General features: G+C 44.4%; 2 protein-coding genes and 1 long non-coding RNA gene across 3 annotated transcripts in view; 1 reads left to right on the forward strand and 2 right to left on the reverse strand.

Moving 5' to 3' along the window:
• Positions 1-4,213, reverse strand: part of LOC111653448 (uncharacterized) — a 5,700-nt gene extending 1,487 nt beyond the window's left edge. The window contains exons 1-3 of the long non-coding RNA XR_002760672.2: positions 4,010-4,213; positions 2,349-2,461; positions 268-333 (exon numbers count right to left, since the gene is read on the reverse strand). This is a non-coding gene — a long non-coding RNA (uncharacterized LOC111653448). The remainder of the gene's footprint in view (positions 1-267; positions 334-2,348; positions 2,462-4,009) is intronic.
• Positions 4,214-5,063: 850 nt separating this feature from the next.
• On the reverse strand, positions 5,064-12,440 carry olfml2bb (olfactomedin-like 2Bb). Its single transcript, XM_023404073.2, has 9 exons — positions 11,452-12,440; positions 10,237-10,512; positions 10,019-10,126; positions 8,738-8,890; positions 8,402-8,621; positions 7,878-8,318; positions 7,553-7,729; positions 7,072-7,268; positions 5,064-6,891 (listed from the first exon to the last, which is right to left on the reverse strand). Exons 1-9 carry the CDS (start codon positions 11,695-11,697, stop codon positions 6,502-6,504), a joined length of 2,208 nt encoding a protein of 735 aa, XP_023259841.1. The 5' UTR covers positions 11,698-12,440; the 3' UTR covers positions 5,064-6,501.
• A 1,174-nt stretch (positions 12,441-13,614) lies between these two features.
• Positions 13,615-26,853, forward strand: part of LOC111653439 (protein Niban 1-like) — a 16,498-nt gene continuing 3,259 nt past the window's right edge. Inside the window, exons 1-13 of the mRNA XM_023404052.2 lie at positions 13,615-13,728; positions 13,855-13,911; positions 15,253-15,694; positions 18,124-18,254; positions 18,391-18,528; positions 19,294-19,411; positions 19,878-20,039; positions 23,627-23,742; positions 23,865-23,969; positions 25,681-25,843; positions 26,005-26,186; positions 26,292-26,438; positions 26,550-26,660. Of these exons, the coding sequence (XP_023259820.1) occupies positions 15,640-15,694; positions 18,124-18,254; positions 18,391-18,528; positions 19,294-19,411; positions 19,878-20,039; positions 23,627-23,742; positions 23,865-23,969; positions 25,681-25,843; positions 26,005-26,186; positions 26,292-26,438; positions 26,550-26,660 (1,428 nt within the window). The 5' untranslated portion in view covers positions 13,615-13,728; positions 13,855-13,911; positions 15,253-15,639. The remainder of the gene's footprint in view (positions 13,729-13,854; positions 13,912-15,252; positions 15,695-18,123; positions 18,255-18,390; positions 18,529-19,293; positions 19,412-19,877; positions 20,040-23,626; positions 23,743-23,864; positions 23,970-25,680; positions 25,844-26,004; positions 26,187-26,291; positions 26,439-26,549; positions 26,661-26,853) is intronic.

Genomic DNA, 26,853 nt, shown 5'->3' on the forward strand with positions numbered 1-26,853 from the left:
GTTTCCACTTCTCTCATAGGCTCTGGAATTAGGAATCAATCACAGGAGAGTTCCACTCCAGCTGTATACACTACTGTATCTGTGTGTGTGTGTGTGTGTCTGTGTGTGTGTGTGTGTGTGTGTGTGTGGGGGGGGAATGTGTGTTTGGACAGTTTGGGTTTAACTCATGTTGCTGCATGTGTGTTATTTATTATACTTGTATGTAAAGTGATGAGCACAAACATTTACACCTCCCCTTCCAAAAAATAAAACCATAAAGTTTTTTACCTGCTGCTTCTCACTGACCCGACCCCGGCTGAAATGGAAGAGCAGCACCTGAGGAGGACGGAGTCCCTGTAATGTGCACGAGCAGATGCAGACAATCAGGATGACATCATTATCTAATCTAATCTCTAATCTGAGACTTCCAGGTGTCGCCGACAGATCGGGCCTGAGCCGCACGACCTTCTCTCCACCACGAGGGAGGGGGGAGGAGGAGGAGGAGGCTGGGACTCCTGGAGGAGGATGATCCACATCCGAAACATCTGGAATAAGGCCCTGACAGCCAGGAGGGAGGGAGAGGTCCCAAGACCCCCGATGGTGCAGCACAGAGAGGACATATTGTTGCTGACCATGTGCTTCCCTTTAGTTTAGCTACTAAAATTAAAAACATGCTGCATTTGCCTCCTGTGCATCTTTTTTATTGATTTGATGCTTTAGAGAAAGTTTGAGTCACAGTGTTTGTCAGGTCACGATCTCCTGCAGACGGAGCATGATGGTGAAGTCTGGTGGATAAAACAGAACACATAACCAGCCAGGTGGCAGGCGTGTTATACCCCCCCCCTCTCTGCCCCGGCTCTCTGCAGACGGTCAGCTGCCAGAGAAAGGTAGAAACAAGACACACGGATCAGATGAGACACTTCCTGTGGATGATCTGCACCAGACGCCGACATGACTTTCATTAACCTGCTTTCCTGTCAGCAGATCCTGTGAGGAGTTTGCAGAGCAGCAGCAGCAGGAGCAGCAGGAGTTTGCAGGAGTTTGCAGGAGTTTGCAGCAGGAGTTTGCAGGAGTTTGCAGCAGCAGCAGGAGTTTGCAGGAGTTTGCAGCAGCAGGAGTTTGCAGGAGCAGCAGGAGTTTGCAGGAGTTTGCAGGAGTTTGCAGGAGTTTGCAGCAGCAGCAGCAGCAGGAGTTTGCAGGAGCAGCAGGAGTTTGCAGGAGTTTGCAGGAGTTTGCAGGAGTTTGCAGCAGCAGCAGGAGTTTGCAGGAGTTTGCAGGAGTTTGCAGGAGTTTGCAGGAGTTTGCAGCAGCAGCAGCGGTGGGAGAGAGAAGCAGTGACATGATGGAGGATGTGAGTCACAGTCGAACCCTCGGGCCTCTGTGACTCTGCGGTTTCTGTATCTGGGACTAGAAAGCATTTCTACTTTAAAAACAAAAAATAAAAAAGCAGCGAGGAGAGATCTGCTGCTCTGATTAACTGTCACAGGAAAGGAAAGGTGATTTTCACTAATTGTGGTCTGGGTCGTTCCTGCTGAGACTGTATGATGTGAGGGGTTCTGGCAGTTTTCTGCAGATTCATGAGAGAACTCCTTTGCAACTTTCCAGGAAAGGTTATTTCTGTCTTTTCCTCCAGACCGGGCGAACAAAGTCATTTTTCCATTGTGTGTGTGTGTGTGTGCGACTGAAAGTGTGATTTAACATCCAACCTCCAACTATTTCATACTTCTCCTGCACTTCTTCATGGTTTTAAATCTCCACAGCCTGAAAATGAGCTGCTCGTCGTTCTTGTCTCGTTGCGTCATTTAGCTTCGACCGCGACGACGGAGCTCCGGTTGTATTTCTCCAATCCGTCTGTCTGAGACGCCGTGAGTAACAAACCAGATGTTGAGATCTGATGTCTGGGGGACACATTAGCTCTCCCCCTCTCATCTCTCATCTCCACTTCTCTGTTTCCTCTCCCCTCTATTATTTTCCATCCCTCTCCTCCTCTCTTCACCTCTGTTCCCACCGCTCACGTCTCTTCTGGTTTCTAGTATTTCCTGTCTGCTGGCCCTGAAGGTTTGGTTGGAAACTGAAGCAAAGTCCTCTGTATTTCATACATGCAACCCGTGATATTCAAACCACCGTGACCTCTTGACCCCCCCCCTCTTTACATCCCATCATTTACCATGGCGAGTTGGGGCGCACAAAACCTTTAATCCAGTCAGGAAAAACAAGCGAATACTCCTTTGTTTCATACTAAAGCCAAGTTTTTTATTTTCTTCTAATGATAAAAGCTGAAGATCAAAGTGGGAGCAGTGGGCTGACACCGATCATAAAACATAAATTAGTTCAGAGCAGGGCTTTTAAAAGTCTTTTTAAAGGTTTACCTGCGTTGTTTGACTCCACTCCTGGACGCCTGAGGGATCGTGATTATCTGATTTGATGCCACAGACACTCAACGACCGAGCCAAGGTTTCCCAGCACCGCTGTTTGTCCAAACCTGAGATTAAACCAAACACTTATAAAATGTCTCTTCTGAGGCTTTTTATTAGTTTCTGACTCTGGGAGGGAAAAACGACTGGGGCTGGTTTACCTCACCTCCTTTTGATACCTAATGTAATAACCTGTAATGAGGAGAAACAATAAGTTCTGCTTCATGCAGATCGACCCTGGGAGGTAAATAAAAATAAAATAAACTAAAATCAGCAGGATGATCCAAACATGTTCTAATAATCTACCTGTAACGTGCACAAGAGACTGACTCAGTCCACAGTGCACGCATGTTCTCCATCAGGCCCGTCTCTGCTGTTATCACTGGGACTGATTGATGGGACCTTGGACCGGGCGGCTCCGAAATCTGCACCGACAAATCTTGGCGTCGAGTTCGACCACAAAACAAAACTGAAGGAAAACACGTTCTTTTTTTATTCCATCATGCTGCGACTGTTATATCATTGTTGTCTGCCTCAGCCACCTGCACCAGCTCACACACACACACACACACACACACACACTCACACACACACTCACACACACACACACACTCACACACACACACACTCACACACATGCACACACACATGCACACACACTCACACACACTCACACACACTCACACACATGCACACACGCACACACACACTCACAGACACACACACACTCACAGACACACACTCACACACACACTCACACACACACACACACTCACAGACACACAGACACACACACACTCACAGACACACACACACTCACAGACACACACACACACACTCACACACACACTCACAGACACACACACACTCACAGACACACACACACACTCACAGACACACACTCACACACACACTCACACACACACACACACACTCACAGACACACACACACACACACACTCACAGACACACACACACTCACAGACACACACACACACACTCACAGACACACACTCACACACACTCACAGACACACACACACACTCACACACACACTCACACACACTCACAGACACACACACACACACTCACACACACACTCACACACACTCACACACACAGACACACACACACACTCACACTTCACCGGTTTGTCTGTTTGTGTTTGTTTAGAAGTTTGAGGTTTGAGTCAGAGCATTTTAAAAGTTTTTAAAGTGCAGATCTGATCTGGGACCAGTGTGTGATCGGACTCCAGATTTCCCTCCTCAGCTGTTTGAGCTAGAGGCCGAACTGTCTGTGTTACATAACAAAACTTAAAAACTGTGAATCACGCAGAGTAACTGCTAAAAGTAAAGAGCTGGAATCCGTGACCGTTAAACACAAGCTTGAACTGCAGGTTATATTTTTGTGAGCGGTGACGCAGGAGTTCGTCTAAACTGCAGGATCTCAACCCAAAACCGTGACCTTTCCCTAAACCCAACGCCGTCCTGTGACCGAGCTGAAACCAAACCCGTAAACACAACCGTCGTTTATTACTGTAATCACGACGAACACGTGTCTGGGTCGTTCACGGTTATTTATGTGAGCGCACTTTTCCCCACGTCCCTTGAACTCACCCTCGTCTCTCCCCGTCTTCTTTTCAACCAACATTTTTCTTCTTCTTTCTTTTATTTCCCTCGCCACTGATCCCTTCAGTGGATTTTCACCTCGTCCACATAAAGGAGCTTTGAGTGGGAGTATTTATGAAGCAAAGGTCGTGACCTCCAGAACAACCTCCCTCCTTTTTCTTCTCTCTCTCTCTCTCTCTTTCTTTGTGCAGATTTTTAGCTCAGTGGAAGTCAGGAATGCATTTGCAGATACCACTGCTATCTTTAAACCAGACATTATACTGTGTGTGTGTGTGTGTGTGTGTGTGTGTGTGTGTGTGTGTGTGTGTGTGTGTGTGTACTTGGTGAGATAGCATCCTTACCATGTGTTTTCTGGACTGGCTAGGTGTGTGTGTGTGTGTGTGTGTGTGTGTGTGTGTGTGTGTGTGTGTGTGTGTGTGTGTGGTCCTCATGCTCCCACACATGTACATGGAGTGGTTTTAAAAAGTGACAGTTGCAGGGAGAACACACGTGCATTCATTGCACTTGGCGAGTCTTTGTGAGTGTGCAGTTGATGTGAATGGGAAGCTTTCTTCTGCGTCCTGCTGGGTGGTCACCCCCCCCACCACCACCACCACCACCCCCCCACCACATGTCAGAAGCTGCCGGACTGGAGCAGAGGCTCATGAACTAGTCCATGAAGCAGAGATATTAACTCCCCATGTGTTCTCCTGCTGTTTCTTACTGTGTTAATTATGTTCTTGAATCGTCAGTGTTTCAGTTTATTAAGACCAAAGAGAGCCGAGCCAGGCGGGGATGAAATACAGTTCCTATTTGAGACGCAGTTTTATCCCACAGTCCGTCTCTGTGAGTCGAGGCTCTTTAACATGTCGGCGCTCTGCTGTGTCCTGACTCAGACTCTCGCCGGCTTCCAGCTCGCTCTTATTTTCCACCCTGGGATCCTTCCAGCGGCTCGGCGGCTTCCAGGAAAACTAAATCAACCCCAGAAATAATGTCCGCAGCAGGATGCACAAGACCGGCAGAGGAGACAGAGAAACAAAGAAAGAAAGAAGGAGGGATGGACTGGACCTTTTCAAAACATTTTATTATAAATTAACAAACCAAAAAGGAAAACTTGTAGTGAAGCAGCTGAACTCAACCTTGTCTTGGGATATTTTTTGAAACAAGTGAAGCTGTGAGGAAGGAGCACGTGTTCCCACCTGCACTAAAGCTTCAGGTGGAACATGACAGCAACACTCTCAGCAGACCTTCATTATAAAAACATAAATACAGTATAGGTTCTGATCGTATGAGAGAAGAGGCTGCGGCTTCATTACACACTGATTATAGATGCATTATAGTGACGTTGGAAAAGTATCTGTAAACTTTATTCTTTTAAACCAGAATCAGCTTCGACTCTCCGGAGCTGAACATCTTAAACACAGGACTGATTTCAAATATTATACATTTATATAAACCACACAAAACTCACATTTACCACTGTAATACCATTCAGTCTCTCTCCCTGACTTTCCTCCCTCTCCCTCTCTCTCTCTCTCTCTCCCTCCCTCTCTCTCATCGCAGCTTGTAATAAAGTCAAAAAGTGCCAAACAAGAAATTTACCGTTTTTCCATTCACTCACTTAAATGGGAAAGTGGTGCCAGAGCTTTTCTTGGACCCCACTGTACACTGATATATTTCCACTTGTTTTCTGCTCTCCCGCTCTTGAGCCTCGTTTTCCCCCAAAAAACATGTTGAAGTCGACCTCACGAACCTTCCTACGCTGAGGAGAAGTTTCCCCGAGGACGCTCTTAGAAATAATTAACCTTAACAACTCGCAGGAGGCTGAGAGGAAACACAACCACAGCGTTTATTGAAGTTTTAAGTGTCGTTAAGTGGCTGGTACCGTTTAGATAAAGCACCAATCAGTTGACTTGTGTGACTGAGCCGATGTCCTCTCCCTCTTCTTCCTTCTCTAACGCTCAGGAAACGTACCGACTCGTTTCTAGGTTGAATATGAGTTGAGGAGTTTAACATCTGCCTCCAGCTGCAGCTCCGTCAGTCACTTTCCTTACAGGGGGCGACTGCATGAAAGCGGAGGGCCGCGCTGCACCGAGTTCAGGTTTAAGTGTAAAACATTTTGTCTTCGTGTTGTTCACAACACTGTCGCCTCGCGATGGACGTGTCGTTGTTATGTAGCACGGCTTTAAAGAAGCAAAGTTACCTTACAGTTATTCAGCGTGATGTTGAGCACCACTGACAGCTGGCGTTAAGAAGCTCTGGTTCGTGTGGAGACGCTCGTAGAAAAGCCTCGTTACTGTGATCTTGAGTCGTGGGAAACGAGGCGCTCGCTGGTTAATACTGAGGTTCTCATTCAAATACGTTCGGTTACACAGATCCGCGGTCACCGAGCAGAGGCCTGGTGTTCTTTCTGTCCTCAGCGTCGTTGTTTGGACGTCTCGCCGGATGCTACATCGCTGACCACCTGTCGACCCGCCGCTTCCTCCGTCTCCTCCACCGCGCTAATAAGCGAAGGTGACGTCATACATCATCTGATGTCCGTTGTCCCAGGCGTACAGCTTCTTGTCCAGCGGGCAGTAAGCCAGCTGGGAGGTGTGCGAGTGCATGTTCGTGAACGCCAGGCTCGGCACGGTGTGTGTGAGCGTGTGTGTGTCGAAGGCGTACGTCACGTTGGCGTAGCGACGCTCCATACTGTCCACGCCGTAAAGCACGCCGCACACCAGGAAACTGTTGCCGTAGTGACCACGCCGGAGGCCCGTGCGGAAGCTGCGCACCGGTAGGAGGTCACGGGGGCGGAGGTGGGTGAGCAGGATGACTTCCTGGTGAAAGCCCTCCGTGTCCAGAGCAGGGTAGAGTAACCACAGGCCGGACTCGTCCACGGCGAACTCCACCTGGAAGCAAACACATGCACACGCTCAACGTCACTCAGGACAGATACCAGCTCCGTACAACCTTCATATCCAGCTCTCACAACTACACTCGCTGAACCGAACCCTGATTGGTTTTCCCTCTTGGTACGATTCGTTTGTGCAGGTGTGAAAACAGGAATCTCTGAGACGTGATTGGCTTACTTCAGTCTGTGTCCTGTGAGCCTGCTCCTCCAGTATGGCGTCATGCAGCGTGGTCCAGGCGGCTACGTATCTGTGTCTCAGGTCGTACTTGATGACGTCCCTGCTGAACGCCCGGTTGTAGTAGAACGCCCCGTTGTACACGACGTGGCCCGTCCCGGTGAAACTGTAGGGCAGCTTGTAGGTGTTACTCACCTGACCTGAGAACAGCACACAAAAAATTTAAACACACAAGCCCCTGTGTTTGATTGTTTTATCGTTTATTTAGCCATTAAAACATATTTAATATATATATATATTAGCCACATTAGCACATTTGTCTTGTATGTCAGCTAACTTTAACTGTTAAACTGACAGATGTTGACACAGTGTGAAACTTACTAATATCTCTTTAGTTATTTATAATAATCTAATTCTAATTATATTATAATAATATCATAATAACCTAATTATAATATCTATGTGACACACACAAGTCATGAACCTGATTTGAAGGTTTCCATGTCTCGGAACTCTAGGAGGTTGTTGTCATAGTGACCGCTGGTAAGGTAGATGACGTTGCCGTGGCCACGTGCATCTCTCATCCACGCTCCCTCACTCTGGCCGTACGAGTTGTGCTGGACGGGATCGGACAGGCTGGCGACGGTGTCCTTGCACACTCCTGCAGGAACACACACACACACACACACACACACACACACACACACACACACACACACACACACACACACACACAGAGCGACGGAGTGAGTCGAGACTCTAAAAACCTCATCAGCTCACTAAGTGTTGAACCGTGCGGGGAACTGTACCGGGCTTCTTGGTGGTCTTCGGTTGGTCGGCCGGGCTCTCCGTCCAGGTGAGGCGACTTCTGGCTCCCTGCACAGACTCCGCCGTGGGAGGCGCAGCAGTGGGTGCACCTATATTGGTATCTGAAGCCGAGGCGTTGCGCTGAGCGACAGGTGTGGTGGGCGGAGTCCTGGGAGTGGTCGTTTGCTGGGAAGTAGTCGCCAGTTTGGCGGTTGTTGGCTCTGGAGTTGGTTTCGTGGCGGTGGGGGCCGGTTTGGTTGCAGTTGTGGTTTGTTGGGTGGTGGTGGGGGGATCTTTGGGGGGCTGGCTTGCTGTCCTCGGTGGGGGATCCTTGTAGTCTCTGCCAACGGTGGGGGCGGGTGCTGGATTGTGGGTGGGGGACGTCCTGGTGGGCGGGAGCTGGTCGGAGATCAGTACGTCTGAGGTGTTCGCCGTCACATTCGCTGTAAGAGAAGGAACATGAGAGAAGATCTTGTAACAGTCGTCACCGTGTGACGTAAAAGCAGCATCAGTACGTCAGACTTACTGTTCTTCCCTCTCCCTCTCTCCTCCTCCTTGTAGCTCTCCTCCTCCGCCTTGTAATAGGTCACGCCCCGGATGACCACGCTGCTCTTGTCTTTGACTGGCGGCCGCGGCTCCGTCTTCTCTTTGATGGGCTTCTGGGTTCCTGTCTTGTTCCTGGTCGGCTGCTGTAGCTCCAGACCGTCCTGCTGCTGGTTCTTCTTCGGCTGACCTTCGAAATCCTTCTGCAACAGCACAAACAACATCCCGTCCGGTTTAGAAAGAATTTTTCAGTAGATATTTTTAGAGAAAAAATGTCGGGAGTCTGTCGTTGCTTCTCACTCGCTCACAGAGTCAATACCTGCTTGTTGGTGTAGGCAGGCGCTCGGCTTTTCTGTCCCACGTTCCCCAGATCACTCGTTTTCTTTTTTTTCTGCTGGCTCTTCTTCTCTTTCTCCTTTTCTTTTGCTCGTTCCTTCTCTCTTGCTCTCTCTGTGAGGTTACGGGTGAAGGCCTGGAGTTGAACATTAAATTTAGTTCACTCAAAAAACACAATTCACATCCACAGCTGCTGTTTGTTTTTTAAACTTGGCAGATCGTAGACAGTGAAGAATGTCTGAAGAGAAACTCGACATGAAACTTTTGGACACACTTCCTGTAGAAAATACTTGGAGAAACAAACGTCTGCCGACGCCCAAAATGCAATTCAGCTGACCACGCAGCTGTGTGCTCGACCTGCGAACCAACCAATCACACCCCAGTTAACTGATCGATTACATCTGATTCATCTGCAGCAGCGACGGGAAGGTGGAGGAGGTTAATGTGCTGTTGATGGGACACCATCACGTGTAGCAGTGATGGTGATGTACACGCACTGAGCACTTTATTAGGAACACCTTAAACTCCCAATAACCCAGAATCATATTGAAATGTGTCACACAGTGGCTGCAATGAAGTCACCGCCTCGCCACTCAGACAACTTCCAGGTTACGTCCCTGTTTATCCAGACTCACACTGTTGCCTGAAGTCTTGAGTAATGGCTATTAAATGTTTTGTGACCTTTGGCCTTTGGCCAACAAAGTGTAATCAGTTCACCGTTGAGTCCAAGTGAACGTTTGTGCTGAAGGGACGCCCTTCAGGAGTTCTGGAGATGTTTGCGTTCAACTGCATTTTGTGAGGTCACCGTGACCTTTGACCTTTAGACGCCAAAATCAAGTCAGTTCACCCTTGAGTCCAGCTGAACTTTTATTTAGACAAATCTGAAGAAGTTCCTTCAAGGCGTTACTGAGATATCGTGTCCACGAGAAGAGGACGGACGTATGAATGGACGAACAACCTGAAAACAACATGGCTGCCGCTCTGACTGTCGCCGGCGCGCAGGAATAAAAACAACTTGAGTGCTGCTCATTCACACACAAGCAGTTTAAAACGGGCTGTGACGCACGACAGAGGAAGGCAACCTGGAGGAATTTATCTAGATCTTTTTAGTGAATCGAACTGAGTGTTTGAACGGTGAGAGCGGCGTGTCGTCCATATATCCAGCGGAAATTACTGCCTTGAGAGAGTGGTGTACTGTGCACATTTGTGTGTGTGTGTGTGTGTGTGTGTGTGTGTGTGTGTTTGTGTGTGTAAGCATCCTCACTTTTTCCATGTTGTCCACCCTGGTCAGCAGTTTGGTGGTGACCGAGTGGAGCTTTAACAAGTCCATGCCGTACAGAGAGCCCTCCAACAAGTCCATGATAGTCGCCAGCTTCACAGACAAGAGACAGAAGAAGGAATAAAACATCTTTACATCATGTTCAAACTCTAAACTGCTTCGAGGAATGATTTGTCTTTACTAGCCGATAGGAAAGTTTCTACCTTGATGTCGTCCTTGCTGGCCTCCTGCAGCTTCTTAAACCTGTACTCTCCCTCGCAGGGGTTGACCGCTGAAGGTGGAGCCATGCACACGCACTTCTTACAGTCCGTCCCCTTGGCAACCGTCTCCACCGTGTAAAAATCCTGGGAGGGTGACGCGACGTCATCGCTGTCGTGGAGACGGCTGCAGTCGGAGCGTTTGATTGGTCGAACGATGCAGCGACAAACACAGTCGGAGCCTGACGACACCGTCTTCACTTTGTCGTAATCACTCAGCAGCTGAAAGAGAAGGACACGGGTTGAGTTTCTCTCTCTGCAGGTTTTTTCAGCTCGACTCAGACGGAGGGGAAACTTTAAAGAAATAATGTATTAAACTTTAATATGAATTTATTTTGGAGTCTTTATATTAGTCAGAAACGCATGAATGAGAACTGAAAGAAGCAGTGAGTGTGTGCTGATCTGCAGCTACAGGCGTTTACAAACAGCCACATTTTGGTTTGGAGCGCCTACAGTTTGAAGGATATTACATAACCAACCACCAGAGGGATGCAAACTGTTGCCATGGTACACACACACACACACACACACACACACACACACACACACACACACACACACACACACACAGAGAGACAGAGAGAGCTCTGGTTCTGATTTACCCCTCCATTTAAGCTGAACTGACAAACTGTGTGGGTTTGTTTGGGTTGTGTTTAAATGAAAGAGAGAGGAGCTGCTGCGTCTCACAGGTCACAGTGTTGGAAATGAGACATTCAAGATTCACAGTAAAGGAAAAAAGAACTTTATGAAGTGGATGGAAAATTTTGCACCAAGTTGTCACCACTGAGACACAAAAATCTTGAGGTCAAAGGAGGGAAATTAAACTGATCTTGGGTCGAATTTCTGGTAATTTAATATTTCTCATCATTAGCAGGGTTTTATTTATTTATTTATTCATCTATTTTATAATGCATGGCTCATACAGAACTTCATTTCAATTCAATCACCTTTTACCACCGATTAAGGACTTTAAACAGGGAAGAAGAAGAAGAAAGAAAGAAGAAAATACTTTTTTAAATTTAAAATAAAAAAGTAGTTAATTATAATTGATGCCTTATTGATAAATGCTTCTTTTTAGTCTGTAAAACTTCTTCTGAACACAATGAGTCATTACAGGACTTTGTTAATGAAGTTTTTAGTGCACACATCAGTCTGTCTGACCTGGCTGATGATGTTCTCCTGGTTGTCCAGCTCGTCCTCCAGAGGCTCGGCCGCGGACTGCTGCTCTCTCCCCGGGGTCCCCTGCTGTGTAGCCGCGGAGGGAGCATCCTGGACCGGTTTACCCAGCGCTGCCGCCTCGGTCAGCGGCATCTGCTCCCGCGAAGAGTCCGCGGCTCTGTCCGCCTCCAGAGCATCAAGTCCTCTCACACTGCAACACAAGATCAGCAGTGACAGTCTGCGCCACATGTCTGCTGCAGCAGGGCGGGAACAGGTCCTCGGGTACCGATCAGGTCTGTGCAGCCGGAGAAAACTCAGCAGGTCCCGGTCAGACTCCCAACACTGGACCGGTTCCCCACATGAAACTTTCCCCCAAAACTTTATCGACCCTTCCGCACTGCACAAACCAAAGTCCAGCTGAATTTGGTTTCAAAAGCGCATCAACACCTCCGACACATTGAATGGATCCGGATCGCAGCTGAATTCGGATCCGCCTCCAGAACCGGCAGATCCAGTCACATCCGACTCACTGACTTCCAGACTCGGCCCCGAGGAGAAGGAGTGGGCGGTGCCACAGTCAGCCGGAGGAACATGTGGGCCGGGCTCCTGGGAACCACTACTGACTGTCTGGACCCGGACTGGGCAGGTGAACCGAACAAAAAAACCGAACTGTGTCTATTTCCAGGTGCAAATAAATTATATTTTAAGTAATTTTTATCCAGATTTCAGTAAGTTTTTTTAGTATATTTTAATGAATTGTAATTAAGGATTGTTTTTTAATTAGTTTTATACCACCCTGTCTGTATTGTGAACCTATGGATTGTGCATTTAAAGATGAATCCAGCCCTTTTTTAAAGAATTTACACGTGTTATTCCTGAGCCCAGAACAAACTGCTGAGTATCTGTGAAGGTGCTGAACTCTCCTCTAAAGTGAGAAACCAAAGGAAGAACCTTAAAATGTGCAACTTCCTCCCAGTTCCCTCCAGAACAATGAATGAGGTTCTGATGCTGCGAGGCCATAAAATATTTGTACTTACACTAAAATGAGTGTTTCACATCTTAAGTTTTATATCCAATTCAACATCTGGATGCCAGCTGTTAGGAGGAACTCTGCACAGCTACTGTAGATTATGGGGTTAGTGAGGGAACTTAGTGGCTCAAAGTCACTTCAGCTTTATAACTTCAGTAGCCTGACTATTAAAAAGAGAAATGCAATTCCTGCATTCCACATTTTCATTTGTCACTTCTGACATTTAATCAATATTTGACTGGAAATCACATCTGTCGATTCTTCACAAAGTCAGAGCCCCTCGTGTTAATCTGTGGATTCTCTGTAATGGCCGTCCGGCACCGGTGGCTGCTTCCGGCCTGGTTGTGGGTTGTTGGACCAGGCGGACCGCACTTCAGCCGGATCTCTGGGCCCGGACCCGGACCCGGACCCGGACCCGGCCGAGTCTTTGCCAGAATCATTTGAATAACAGCAGAAGAAAAGTAAACTGGGGAACAAAGAAACGCAGAAAACTTTTCGTACCTGAGACAGTTTCAGAATCGCACGAACAGGAAACGGGGCGTGGAGGGAAAAACCAGAGGTGCGCACATCTGTCTTCTTTAATGCACTGCGCACATACGGGCATTTCGGCCTAAAGGCGCCAACTTTGCTTTAAATATGGAAGACAAAAAGCAGGAAGGTCGCAGTTAATCCATGTCTGGTTCTGAGAACAGTCCACGGTCCAAACACTCTGAAACTCCCACCAGGATTTATACGCTGTCTGCACGAAGAAATCAACTGTCCGGTACCGGAGTCGGAGGCTTTGAATTTACCTTCTCAGCAAAGTGGTTCGAGTGTTGTTTGGCCGCTGTGGGACACCGTAGTTTTGAGGTACGTTCCGTACGGGACGCCATCTTGGTTTAATGTTTTCTTCTCACGGTGCAAGGTAAGCAGTGTTAACAGCAGCCTGCAGCATCTTACAATAACTTCACTGTGATTCTGAGGTTTCACAAAGACACTGTGAAAGATGAAGTGCTTTTGTTAATATGTGCACAAATACAGAGCAGAAAACTGCATATAAAACTCAAAGTTCCCACACAGCGTTGGACACTGCAGTTCCAAGTACAAATGTTGACCATGTTTTTACACGTGAATCCGATTTGAGTCCAACTTTTTTTAAAATGTGTCTCAGGATTCCTGTTAACAGCACCTGCAGTTGGAGCTGTGCGGCTCCCTCCTTTGAAACTGACAGGAGCTTCCTGCAGAACTTGCACCTGACTGACTTAATAATGGTAAGTGTAATAAATTTGAGTTAAAAATGTTACTCAATACTCTTTTGTGAACAGTTGCCTTAAATGACCTGGTTTTCCCTGCAATGGAAAGTTTGTTTTATTTAGTATAATTATGTGTTTTCACAGGGAAACCAGAATCCACCTCAGGCCAGTGCCACACCACAACAGAACCGGCAAGAAATGGTAAGTTATTGGCATGACTACACCTCATATCTGTATGGGCTCAAATTATGGTCAAAAGAATCTGGACTTGTAAAGTGATGTTCACAAGTTCTTCCAAATGTAGTTGTTGTTGTTGTTGTTGTTGTTGTTGTTGTAAATCAACCATTGTAAACCTGTAATTGTGCATGTGTAGAAGACATTTTGTATGAATAAATAAGATGTCATAAAAATAAAAATATCTTTAATTTAGTTTTACTTTGTTATAGTACATGAACCTTGGAACCTTTCTTTCACTTATTTAGTATATATTGTGCATTATGACATATTCCTTACTATTACCACCTGTGAGAGATGAGTTGGCTGTTCCAGTGACTGAACAGGACAGATGAAGATAACTGATTATAGCCTACATGTAGAAAATACCGATTATGCTGTAAACAGCAAATGGACTGAATGATTACAATAAACTCAGTGGTAAAGAAATGACAGCAGGTATCTCTTTACAGGTTGTATGGGTATGAAATGTGGTCTATTTACAATGAGTCTTCATCAGTATGGGATGTCAGAACCCTGCTTTCATTCCCTCAGTCTGCAACATGACTGATTACTGTCACCCTGGCAACGGTTTCCGGTTTAGTAGTTGACGTTAGCGTAGCCTGCTTATTAACAATGAACAATAAAATTGTAATATGTCATTTCTTAACAAAACAAATATCAACACCAAAAGCCAAACTATCAAAGACCTTAACCAGGTTCTGTCATTTCATTTCTTACAACCGTTAACGTAGCGCACGTGACATGTCACCGATTATTTGAAGAAATAAAACAGCTTTAAAGAGGACTGCGTGCTCTTACTTTGAAAAGCGGAAATGGCGGCGTCAGCAGGCGATCACTTTTTTTTCCGATTCAAGTTAATTTTCGTTCAGACCGGCAGGTTTGTCTCTAAACTCTGTGTAAAACGTAAATCCACAAGCGAAGAGAAAAGATAATTGATTCAAAAATGTTTGTTTGAAAGTTGTAAATATTACAGATATTCACTAATGCTTTTAATTTATTTGTAAATTAATTATTCTGTATTCACAGATATGTTTTTGTTCGTTAAACTTGTTTGTAGATCCGTTTTTTATTTGCAGTTTTTTTTTTGTGAGTTTACAAATGTATTTTTTGTATTTGTGGAAGGTGTTTTATATTTACAGATCACACATAAATAATATTGAGAAAAAATCTACCTCCATACTCATCCCTCTTTCTCTTCACCTGCACAAGGTTTCACATCTCATTTCCTCTTCTCTCCTTCATTGTCTTCCTCCCTTTCTCTCTCACTCCTCCCTCTCTACTCTCTTCTTCACTCTTCAAATCCAGACTTCCTCCTCTGTCTTCCTCTCACCCGTTCTCCACCTCTCTCCTCCTGGTTCTTCATCACATATTATTCTCCTCTCTCCTCTTAACTTCAGCTCCTTTCTGTCCCTGCCTCCTCTCCTGGTCCACAGGTCACACTGTCAGCCTGCAGACCTACCAGCAGGTGGTGAGGTTGTGCCGCTCCTGGCTGCGACTAAACCTCACCTACGTCCCACCCGCCCAGCTCACCACAGAGGAAATGAGCTGAGCAAAAAGAAAAAAAAAAAAAACCTCTTGACACATGAGAGCAACTTCATTTAGTTGTGATGTAGGTTTCCTGCGGACACAAATTCAAACAACTGCATTAAACTTTTTCTACAGACATCTGAGGAGAAGGGAAACAGAGGCAGTATGGGAGCATCTTCTTCTGGCCTGTTGGATGAGGCCAAAATCAGCCACATTAAAGGTAAAACTAACACTTTAATATGAACATCAAGCACAAGAGAAGCTGTCAGGGGTGTGGGTCAGACTGGAAGTGGCACTTGTTAGTCATAGAAGTGGCAAATAGTGTTGCAGTGTAGTTAAGCTTCATTTGGACTGTGAAAGTGTCGGTGCTGTTTACGTTGGTTTATCCTCCACTTTGTATCTGCTCTAGATCTTAATATCAAGTTAAAATACACAGTTTGTGTTCATTTCTAATGGTCTTAACATGTTTTATATACAGCCTGTATATGAACACATTATAACATCTACACTAGAGCTGCACAATTAATCGAAATATAATGGAAATCGCAATATGGCCAAGTGTAGTATTCAAATTGTAGGAGCTGCAATTTGTTTTTGGAGGCAAAATTTGTCATAACATTGTTGTGCATTGTTAGAGAGCGAGACGCCCCGGTCTACAAATCACATTCTCCAGACGTAAAAGGAACATCACATCATCACTTGTATATTTTTTCTTTCAATGGAAATTAAATGAAAAACTGAAATCCCAATATATTTAAAACATTTTTGCATTATCGTGCGCCTTTTAATCTGATGAGAAAACTCCTGTTTTGGAGGCTGTAGACTGTCGTTGTATTTCTTCATGGATGGAGAGGGGAGATCGTAACTATTCCCGCTGGTCTTTATTAGATAGTTGTCAGTGAAGAGGCAGACAGGAAACATGAGGGGACATTGTAAATCACCAGGATGACAGTTGTTTTTTTTTTTTAAAAACGGATGTACCATGAAATGGGAAATTATAATCTAAAGTCTAATAAAATCATTTTAACCTCAAATGAACTTTGGCTTTAAAACCAAAATGATTTGCTGTGTGAGTCTCTGTGCTCATTTCTTTGTGCATTCCTATACATGTTATCAGCACAGACGCATCCTGTCACTAAGCTCCACTGCAAACCAGAATGTAATTACAGCCATTTCCAACTATTACATTATTATGGGTTGTCTAATCTCTTTGTGTGTGTGTAAGATGAAAGTCAGACGACAGAGTGTACGTGATAATAGCTGTTCACTGTAAACAAATGAGAGACAACAGATTAGGACGGATCCAAATTCACACACATCAGAGGGAGAGTAGTCCAACAGTTCTCTCATGTCCTGCCACCGTCTGACAAAACTCAGCTTTAAAGGTAGAAATAAATATGAACGTTACCATCCTGAACCACAGAGTAATATTAATGTAGATTCTTTAATAGATCTATAAATGTGTGTTGATGCGTCATTGTGACGTGATAGAAACAAGTTCTTCATTGGACAAATTCAGTATCTATTTACTATCTGAAGTCGGACTGTGGTACGATGAATTCTTGGTAAATTAAGACGTTTTTCAAAATAAAAAATATTGGCAGCAGAAAACGTTTGTGTCGACGAGGACGTTTTACTTTGAAAATTCAGTGAAGAGTGAAACAATTAAAAATAAAATCTGATTTTAGTCTCTAAAAACACTTTCCCTTCTCTTTGCTCTTTCCACAACAGTGTTAACAAACCACAAATTATGAGTCATGTCTGGTCAATGCAGGTGTCATTGATTGTTACCATGGTAACACTGGTCTCAGGCCTGAGTTAACCTGGGAGTAAGGTGTCTAATGTTTCTGCCTTAAAATGAGTCAGTCTTTATTTTCCAAACAGTCTGACTCACATTAGACTGGAGCAACACCACTGAGAGAGCTCTGTGGAACCGGCCCCAGATGTTGGCAGCTGTTATCGGGTTTCAATTCAGTTCACTTCAAGAAACTTTATTCGTCCGCAGGGGGCAATTGAAAGGGCGCATTGAGTAAAAACACACAAATACACAAACAGGAACACACGACCAGTGAAAGACAAACTACACATGAAGAAAAACAAGGACACGAAGAAACAACAGAGCAAAACAAACTTATAGAATAGTTATGTTATAGTTAAATTACACATCCAGCAACATCACCATTCACCTGTAGTTGTTTCTCACCAGCCAATAGTTACTATAGTTCAACGGCCCCTCTCCTTTAAGCTTTGTTTTGGTCTCCAACAACAATTTATGCCTTGTACTGGTTTTTTATCTTTTACTGTGCGTTGTAAGGTCTCCTTGAGTTCCTTGAAAGGCCTATAAATAAAATATTATTATTATTATTATTAACAGAAATGCTCCACTAAAACAATGAGCTAAAAAAGGCTGAAGGATCAGCTGCAAAGTATGGTTCTTTAATACATTGTTAACATAAAAATATTGTTTTGTGCAGGTTTCATATCTACATTTTCTGAATTAAAGCTGCTATGCACCAGCGCTTTCATGCAGTAAATGGCATCTGTTGATTAATTTAGTTCAGGTTTGAGTTTTGACAGTTTTGTATTTCTTCATACAGCACGACATGGTTTTTAATAAACGTGTGTGTTTGTGTGTTTGTGTGTGTCCAGGACTCGTTGACGGTACGTTCCAGAGCTTCAGTGAGTTCTACCGTCAGCAGTACTCCACGGCTTACTTCGGACACATACACCAGGAGGTGGAGCCTAAGAAAGAGGGGAGGGGCCTGTTGCTCACACGCAGGGTAGGAGCTGAACCCGCCAATCAGTCCAATCAATCAGCACTGCTTCACTCTCCCTGCATATTCATGGTGTGTGTGTGTGTGTGTGTGTGTGTGTGTGTGTGTGTGTGTGTGTGTGTGTGTGTGTGTGTGTGTGCAGCCTCAGTGCGCTCCAGAGGAGGTTCTGTACCAAGGCAACGTGAAGTTCTCCTGCTGGGAGGAGCAGGGAAAGAAATGCAGAGAGAAGTACGTTGTCGTGAGGAGAGACTACACAGTGGAGATACATGACAACATGGAGGTAACTATGACACACACACACACACACACACACACACACACACACACACACACAGAGACGCACATGCACATAAACACAATCTTCAAAACAAGACTTCATGATATCCTCAACAATGACCAATAAATATAATAAAATACATTTTGACTATTTTTCTTTGTGTAACGGGTCAAATTTGGAAACATAAGAAAATACAAACAAGTTATTTTGCGAATCATTTTTTTGTTTATCATCAGCCTGTCATGGTCTGATAATATATTTAACTGTTCTCTTCATCATGAGCAATAAATAGATCAATTGTGCTTGTTTTAAACTAAAAATGATTTGTACACTGTGAGTTAAAACGAGGTCTAAGGCACATAAAAACTCAAAGTAAGTGAATATATGTTATATTTATGGATGAAAAATAAGTTATTTAAGCAGATAAAACATTTTACTGGATGATAATTAGTGTTTTTTTTCCCCGTATTTATTAATAAATTAAAAAACGGGTCAAATTTGACCCAAAACTACTACAGGTAAAACACATTACACTTGGACTATTATAATATTATATCAAACATAACCTCATGCCACACGGCTGTTGTCAAATGCCGTTCTTTTAAAACTCTGTGGAATCTGTCAAAGTGTCAGTGACTGAAAAATATCACATATGATAAAATAATATAATATAAATATAATTGAATAAAATCAGAGCAGAGCGGACTCTAGCAGCTGTTGAACTTTGACCCGTCCCTCTGTGTCCCACTCGTCTGTTCCCACCTGCAGACTTTCAACCGTGGATCTGTCGCCAAGTTGGTCCTCCAGCCAGCGGGGGGCAGCGTGCTGACCACAGAGGAAGAGTCCCGAGCTCACCTGGAGAAAACTTGTGCTGGAATACTCAACGGTAGTATTAACTTATTCCTATAGTATTTAACAATTAGCACCGAGCCGTTCTCGACTCACTGGTTTGTTCAGCATCAGTGAGCCAATCAGCACGCAGCACGCTCTCGCCATGATCTAACAACGCTCAACAACAAAGCTCTTTACGGTTTCAGGCCCACGCAAGAGCCGTTTCCTGAAACCGAAGTTGTTATCTATCGGGGTCAGTTCAACCACCAAAAGTGTGGCCAAGGTTTTATGGTGTAAACCACAACATTCGGTTTGAAAGTGTTCAAAGTCTTCGGGGAAGATGTGACTGTGGCGCCGGAGATGCTTGTTTTCTTTTAACCATTTTGTCTTTTTTTAGGACTCGTTGTTGTTTAATTAAAGGCATGTGTAAGAGCCAAGAGCTGCTGTCAGCAATTAACATAAACTTCAGATGCTTTTATTGTTGAAAATAAACTGTGTGTGTCTTTATTGTGTGTGTTTAGGCGCGAAGGAGGATTCTTCTTCGGTGGTGTCATCTCCAGACGAGTTTGCTGTGTATTTGCACCTGCCATACACAGGCCACACCTGCTTCCTGTTCCAACAGGAAGAGGAGCGTGGTCACTTCCTGTCTGCCCTCAAGACCTGCATTAGACACCGCAACCTTGGTAAAACACTCACACACACATTTTCTCTGCGGCCTAGTTTTAAACTCAGTGTCAGTGTTTGAAATGTGAACTCCATTCAGACCCGAGAAAAATGACAAAATAAAGTGATGTCCCACAATGCAACACACAGCGAAAGATAAGGACCCTCATCAACAACAGCAGCCCCGTTGTCCTAAAGGAAGCGTCTGGACATTTTTTGGAAACAGTTATTTGTTTTCTTTCTAAGAGCGAGATGAGAAGATTGATACCAGTCTTTTCAAAGATCAACACTTCCTCTCACATTCATCAGCAATAAAATGTCTTTCTTTTCAATTCCTTGATTCAATAAGCTCGAGGGATTTACAATTATTCATATTGACATTACTGACTCTAAACTCTTCTCTACTTGTGGCTTTTTATCATGAAAGTAAAACAAGAAGTAAAACTCAGCATCGCTCATATGGAGACGAGTTTGTTGTTTCCTGCTTGTGGTTTCTACTCGCTGATGGTCCGGTTGTGAAAGGATGACGTCTTCAAAGCGACTGAGTAATGGAAATGTTGAAATGAAGAAAGGGAAACTCGTGTGCCACTATTCTGTTCTCACCACTCGACATGGTGTCGAGAACAAAGACTGGAATCGGAGGAAAACGATGTCCAAAGTTAAAACAACCGAACGCTGAACCATCACCTGTAAAGCTGCTGCGTCCAAAGAGGAATATGAAAACAACTTATTATGCTTTTATAACTTCCCAATTTCTTTATTTTTACATTTGTGGTCATGTGATGTATAAACACATGAGCCAGTTTTATACCTGAGATTCATGTCAATCTTCTCAAAGTAATTAACAAAGTATAATACTGCTTTACTCTCAGCTTATAGAGCCATGTATGAAAAAGTTCTTCAGCCTGTCATGTTTTAATTGGAGGACTCTGTTCGCCCCGTTATGTTCCTGTTGTGAGCTGCTGGATTATAAAGTCTAGTTTTAAGTTTCACAGACAGGCTGCTGCAATTCAGCATGTCTCTGAATATGTGACTGTAAGATCCGGCTCCAGCAGCTCTGAGCCGACTATCTGCACCCGATCTGAGAAAGTAAATGTGCTGCTGTATCGTCTTACAAATAATCCACGGTGTGATGGTTTTCTATCATGACACAGAAGTATTTCCTGTTTCACTTCCACAACTGTGAATTGTCACTGGAAGCCGCGAGCCATCAGGAGAAAAGCCAAAATATAATTTCCACTGTCCTTTTTCGTCACGCCATTTAATTAACCAGTGAATACAGTAATAGAGACAGAGAAACAGGCGGGGCGATCAGCTGTGTCTGTGTGTTATTGGCCGAAAAATATCGAGAGCTGAAAGGTTACCAGGCAGGAGCCACTTCCCTGGCAACGGATTTTCAAAACAAGAGCACTATAGTTGGGGCCAGGGGCCGTCCATGAGTCCGTCTGATGCACCTGACTTCATCTGCAGTGACGACAATCCTCTCTGCACACACGGTCGTCATGAACACATGGCGACACAGTTGACAACAATTAAACAGTTCTGACGTCTGATCGGGTTCAATAATCTGATAAATAAGATTTATTCCCAAATGTTACGGGATAAATTTTGATCAAACCAATCAACAGTTCATTGGAACAACAAAATAACTAAATAATAACTGGGAAAAACACAACGCTACATGCCTTAAATGACCCTTTGGTCCGGTGCAGTATTATAATGAGTCATAAGCACCATCCCACCACTGAGGACATTTCTGACAGTGCTCTTGTCAGTTGGACCTATTTCAACCTGTCACTTGCGGCGGCTGTTGCCTTGGTGACAGATAAAAATATTAATGCTGTTTGCTTCCTGTGTGGTTAGCAAGGATACGAACCAAAAACAAGCCCCTTAAGTCACCGGGTTGCAAAAACATGGCTGTTCATATCTGCACAGCCACCAGAGTAACAGGAAGTGATGCAGCTGGCCAACGACTATTTCACTTTAGAGGAGACATGAAACCAAAAGCTGTGTTGATCTTATGAATCCCAGAGTAATTATTTTTTCATATAAGATTGTCTCTATACTTTTGTATTACTTCTTGATTCTTTTATCTAATAAACTGATGGTGGCTCCCTCTGGTGTCGGCAGAGCAACTCTCCTTTACAGGAAACCAGTGGCTCAGCTTTTCTGTTCTATTTTATCTGATCAAATTAAAACTAAGATAGAAGGAAATAAAAAAATAATAATCACCTTCAGGTCATCTCATCTAATTCGAGTACTTCCACCTAAAGAGAGAGTTTCTTAAAGCTGCACCAGTCGATATTTTTACATAAATGACAAAGTTAAAGTGACTGTCACCGCAGAGAATTATCACTAAGTTATTGGGTTTTTATTTTCCCTTTCAAAGTAAAACCACCCCCTCTTTTCTTCCACAGTCTGGTGTGTTTCGTGGGTGCAATGCTAACACATTAGCCACAGCGCTTTATGAGGTGATAAAAAATCAAACGTGTGATTTTCAGCTGGTTAACTGCTGTATTTAGTTATTTAGAAAAGTGATGAGGGCACTAACTGCAGGGAGCCCAGTATTTTAATTTGATGTATTAAATGTTATGAACCACTGGTTTTTAAAAAAATTATATGTTGCACCTTTAAATTTTTAGATTTAAATTGTAAATGTAGATGATGTGTCCACTGGATGAAACTGTGTGTGTGTGCGTGAATTAACCCTCACTGTTCGGACTGAGTTAGACGAAGGTGAGCGAACTGTTCACAGGCGTTTCTCTACAGTATTCCTGGATCACGCCTGAGGTCAATGACATCAGTGGAGAAACAAAGTCACGCCGGTCAGTTTTTAGCTGCTTCAGCGCTTGATGGTGTTGATGATTAACAGGAAGCGCGCTCAGCAAGCGGAGGAGCTTTCGGTTCCTCTTGTTTTCTTCCAATAATTAAGTAAGAAGAGAAGGTCCAAAGGCCTCAAGGGGGAACGGGACTACAAACGACAAAACAATAGGAAGAAAAGAAGAAAAGCAGAACAGAGGAATGTTGATAATCAGAGATGTGAAACCCAACACCGTTAAACATAGCAACACTAGAAGTGTGTGTGTGTGTGTGTGTGTGTGTGTGTGTGTGTGTGTGTGTGTGTGTGTGTGTGTTCGTGGTTATGAGGCAACATGCACAATGGAGAAGAATAGGACGCATCAGACTCTGGGTCAACGCACATCATCAACATCAGTGAGGCATAAAACTAAAACATGGAGGTCATAAAACAAGCAAATCACAAATACAACTGAAGTGTCTCGGTGCAGATCGACTGAAGGCAGAGTGACCAGCGAGAGGGAACCTCAGGAGCGACTAACGGACCTCGGCTGGTTCATGTGCTGTTTAGAGGTCGGATATGAAGCCAAGCAGAGAGGAGCTTTAAAAGTCAATAGTCAGATCTTCAAATCAGTTCTAAGACGCACTGGGAGCCGGTGTGACCATAGTTTATCTAGATTAGTGTCACTTGACAAAATGTTCCCTGTGACTAAACCTCGTCAGATCTGTGTCGACGATTTACTGACAGAAGAAACTGAACATGATTGAGACCAAAGTCCAGAGTCGTAACGTAGATCCTGACTTCCTGCAGACCCCTGGTGTGAGTCTTCCTACGAGAGCCAGGCGTACATCCGCGCACTGCTCCTCTACCGGCAGGACAAAGGATGCTATGAATCCTGGGAAATGCTGCTGGGCACTGAGGAACAAGTCAGTACACACACACACACACACTCACACACACATTTCAGCTTCATGTCCATCTCTGGTGTTTTGTCGACTTGCTCAGTCTCTTGTGTTTTGTTTTTTTTGTTTTTTTGCACATCATGTAGGTGCTGGCCTCCCAGGTGATGGAGGAAGTGTTGCCATGGTTACAGAGTCAGCTTCAGTCCAGACTGAAGGGCAAGAAGGCTGAAAGGATACGACAGTGGTTGGCAGTGAGTTAAACACACACACACACATGAGAAGGGTGGGAGGGATGTTCCAGCTGTGGTGCTATGACAAACATTCGTATGCGGTTAACTTACTTTCTGACGGTCCTTGAAGGCAGCACGCACTACATGGTGTGTTTATTCAGTTCTGTCTGAGAAAAACAAGCATTTAGTCTTTACCTCGTTTTATCCAGCCACAGAGTTGGTGTTGGATTTACTGTGTCGATTTCAAGAACAATTTCTCTGGTAGAAAGTCGTTTGTTTACAACAAGTCTTCGTCTTCTTCATCATCAAATTTAACCACATTTCAAGTGCAGCTTCAAAAGATGTTTCCCTCTCATACTGTCACATGTCAGGACACATGGAGACAAACAACAAGGAATGGATGAGCTCCAGTCGAAGTTGAAACGATGGAAAACAACAATTCTTTCAGTGAAGTGAACGTTTCAGTGCGTCATGGTTTATTCGCCAAGTCTGTTTCCATTGCACTTCGTCACATTTTGTTTTTATGGATACAGCGACTTTTCCACCTCAGTCGAGCACATTAACTTTTTACAATGCTGTGACTTCCTGGTGTTTCCATTGAGTGCGACCGGACACACACTCAACACACACACTTGAAGAGGTCGGCTGGAGCATTCAGAGTAAAAGAGACTTTTGGATTATAAACTTCTGTCGACTGAAAATCATCTGAATAATGAAGCGAAACAGAATCGTGTCTGAACGACGAGCGACATGTTGTCCTTAATCAGACGATCAAAGAATTCAGAAATGTAACTGTAAATTCTGAGAAAAGAAACGATGAGATTAAAGAGTAAAGGTGAACAGACAATGAACGTCCAACTCTGCAGTTCTGCAGCTCTACTGAGCTTTTAGTGTCTTTAAGCTCATTGTTTTGATTTTAGGTGCCAGTGTCTTCTCTGTTTTGGTCCAGCATCACCACGTGTTTCCACATGTGCTTCTGATTAACCCAGTGTAACCCAGGTAACTAGCTGTTCGACAGAAGTTAGCGGTTAGCTGGAGAAGCTAGTGGAGCATCAAGCAGCTAAAGGGACATTAGAGCCAGATTGAATGTAAAAGAGGAGAGTGAGAAACAGAGTCAGAGAATCAGAGAATCAACAGTAAAATGACAATAACACACGATATAAAACGCTGTCACCTACAGACTGTAACAGGCCGACGCCCAGTGGTCAGTGTTTGGCCACAACAAACGTTAGAAGGCAGATAACATGTGTTGCTTGTTACACTGCCCCCGAGTGGCCGAAACACGTTACTGCAGGTTTAAAGACATTTTCATCAAAATGCTCAATCTGAATAATAAACACTCGGTACTTTACAATGAGCAGTAACTTGGGATTTCAGACACGTGTCAATCATCATTATTTAGTGTCATCACTGACTGACTGGTGTCACATGGCTCTAACTTCTAATTGTCTCAAATGTGAAGCAATGCATTTTGGGATTTGCACACGACATGGTTACAATATTTTTCATTCCACTGTGTGAATCTTTTTGGCCACTAAATGATGCGTTTACTGTTCAGTATTTAACACTCACAATCCAGCACTGGGTTTGCAAACAGGAAGTGATTTCGGACACAGCTTTCATTTTTCAACTCACGCCACAACGTTTTAAACAATTAAAAGTTTATGTAATAAAACTGTGACACGTGTTTGTGACGCAGTGTTTTTATGTTACGCTGTTATTATATGTTCAGACGGTTCAGGCAACGCACACGTTGGTTCTGGAGCAGCTAACCGCGGGCCTGGAGGCTCTGAGGGGGGCGTGTCGTCAGACGGCATCAGCCAATCAGGCGCTCATCAGATCCAACCTGGACCAGATCCTGTCGTCTCATTGTTTCCTGGAGCAGAAAGTCAGAGGTGCAGCAGCGAGCTTCAGTCTGAACATGACTACAGAATGATTGAACTTTGTTTTATTGGGAGGACTAACACTTCACTGTTTTCCTGGGTGTGTGTGTGTGTGTGTGTGTGTGTGTGTGTGTGTGTGTGTGTGTGTGTGTGTGTGTGTGTGTGTGTTCCAGTGTGTATATGTGAAGCAGCAGAGAAAGTGTACAGTGACTCTGTAGCACCCTACCTGTCCTCCATCCTGGAGGTGCTGACAGAAAACATAAGCGTGGGGATTCAGGGGATGCAGCACACACTCCACACACAGATGGACTCGGCCTTCAAATCCACGAACGGAGGATCAGAGGAGACAAAGAAGGTGAGAGACCTTTCCAGAAAAGCATCTATGATTCAAGTCTTTACCAGGTGATTTTATTTTGTATGTGTGTGTGTGTGTGTGTGTGTGTGTGTGTGTGTCCTTCAGGCCTTGCTCGCTCTGCGCTCCATCAGTCTGGATCAGAACTACAAGCAGGTGAAGAACCTGACGGAGTTACTCAAAGACTTGAAACAGCGGTTCGGGCTGAGCAGCGTCCAGAGGCTGGTGCACTCGGCACATCTGGAGATGGAGCAGGTATGACCTGCAGCTGGAGGTCCGGTCTCACCGGGGCCTTTCCCTCCGCACAGCAGTAACAGGTGAAACTCTTCCGTCCGTGTCGTGATGTTTGCTGTGCGTGTCTTCCAGCTGTTGGACAGTGCTGTGTACACCTTTGAACTGTTCCTCCAATCGTCAGCCAAACTGCAGCCCTCGCTGGTTCCTGTCAAGATGGAGAGAGCGAAAGAGCGAGTACTGAAGGTAAAGAACGACATCACACAATATGAGACGTCGCCTTCACATCGCGTGTGATTTCAGCTTCTGTGAAGGAATTCAGTAGAAAATGTGTTTTTAAATTTGTGAGTTACATATTAAGAGATTGTAATGAATGGATTACAATATTATATTAATATATCAATACTATATATATCAATATTATATTTATATATTAATA

This window comes from Seriola lalandi, unplaced genomic scaffold (genome assembly GCF_002814215.2).
Source record: "Seriola lalandi dorsalis isolate HSWRI2012SDOR001 ecotype SW California unplaced genomic scaffold, Sedor1 jcf7180002054208, whole genome shotgun sequence".
Classification (NCBI taxonomy): Eukaryota; Metazoa; Chordata; class Actinopteri; order Carangiformes; family Carangidae; genus Seriola; species Seriola lalandi.

Bases quoted from the DNA above. Each gene is read 5' to 3' on its own strand.
- olfml2bb (XM_023404073.2), bottom strand. From the start codon at position 11,697: ATGTGGCGCAGACTGTCACTGCTGATCTTGTGTTGCAGTGTGAGAGGA. The intron at 10,513-11,451 runs GTCAGACAGACT...CTTCTCTTTCAG, and splicing joins AGGAGAACATCATCAGCCAG to CTGCTGAGTGATTACGACAA. The intron at 10,127-10,236 runs GTAGAAACTTTC...TTGTCTGTGAAG, and splicing joins CCAGCAAGGACGACATCAAG to CTGGCGACTATCATGGACTT.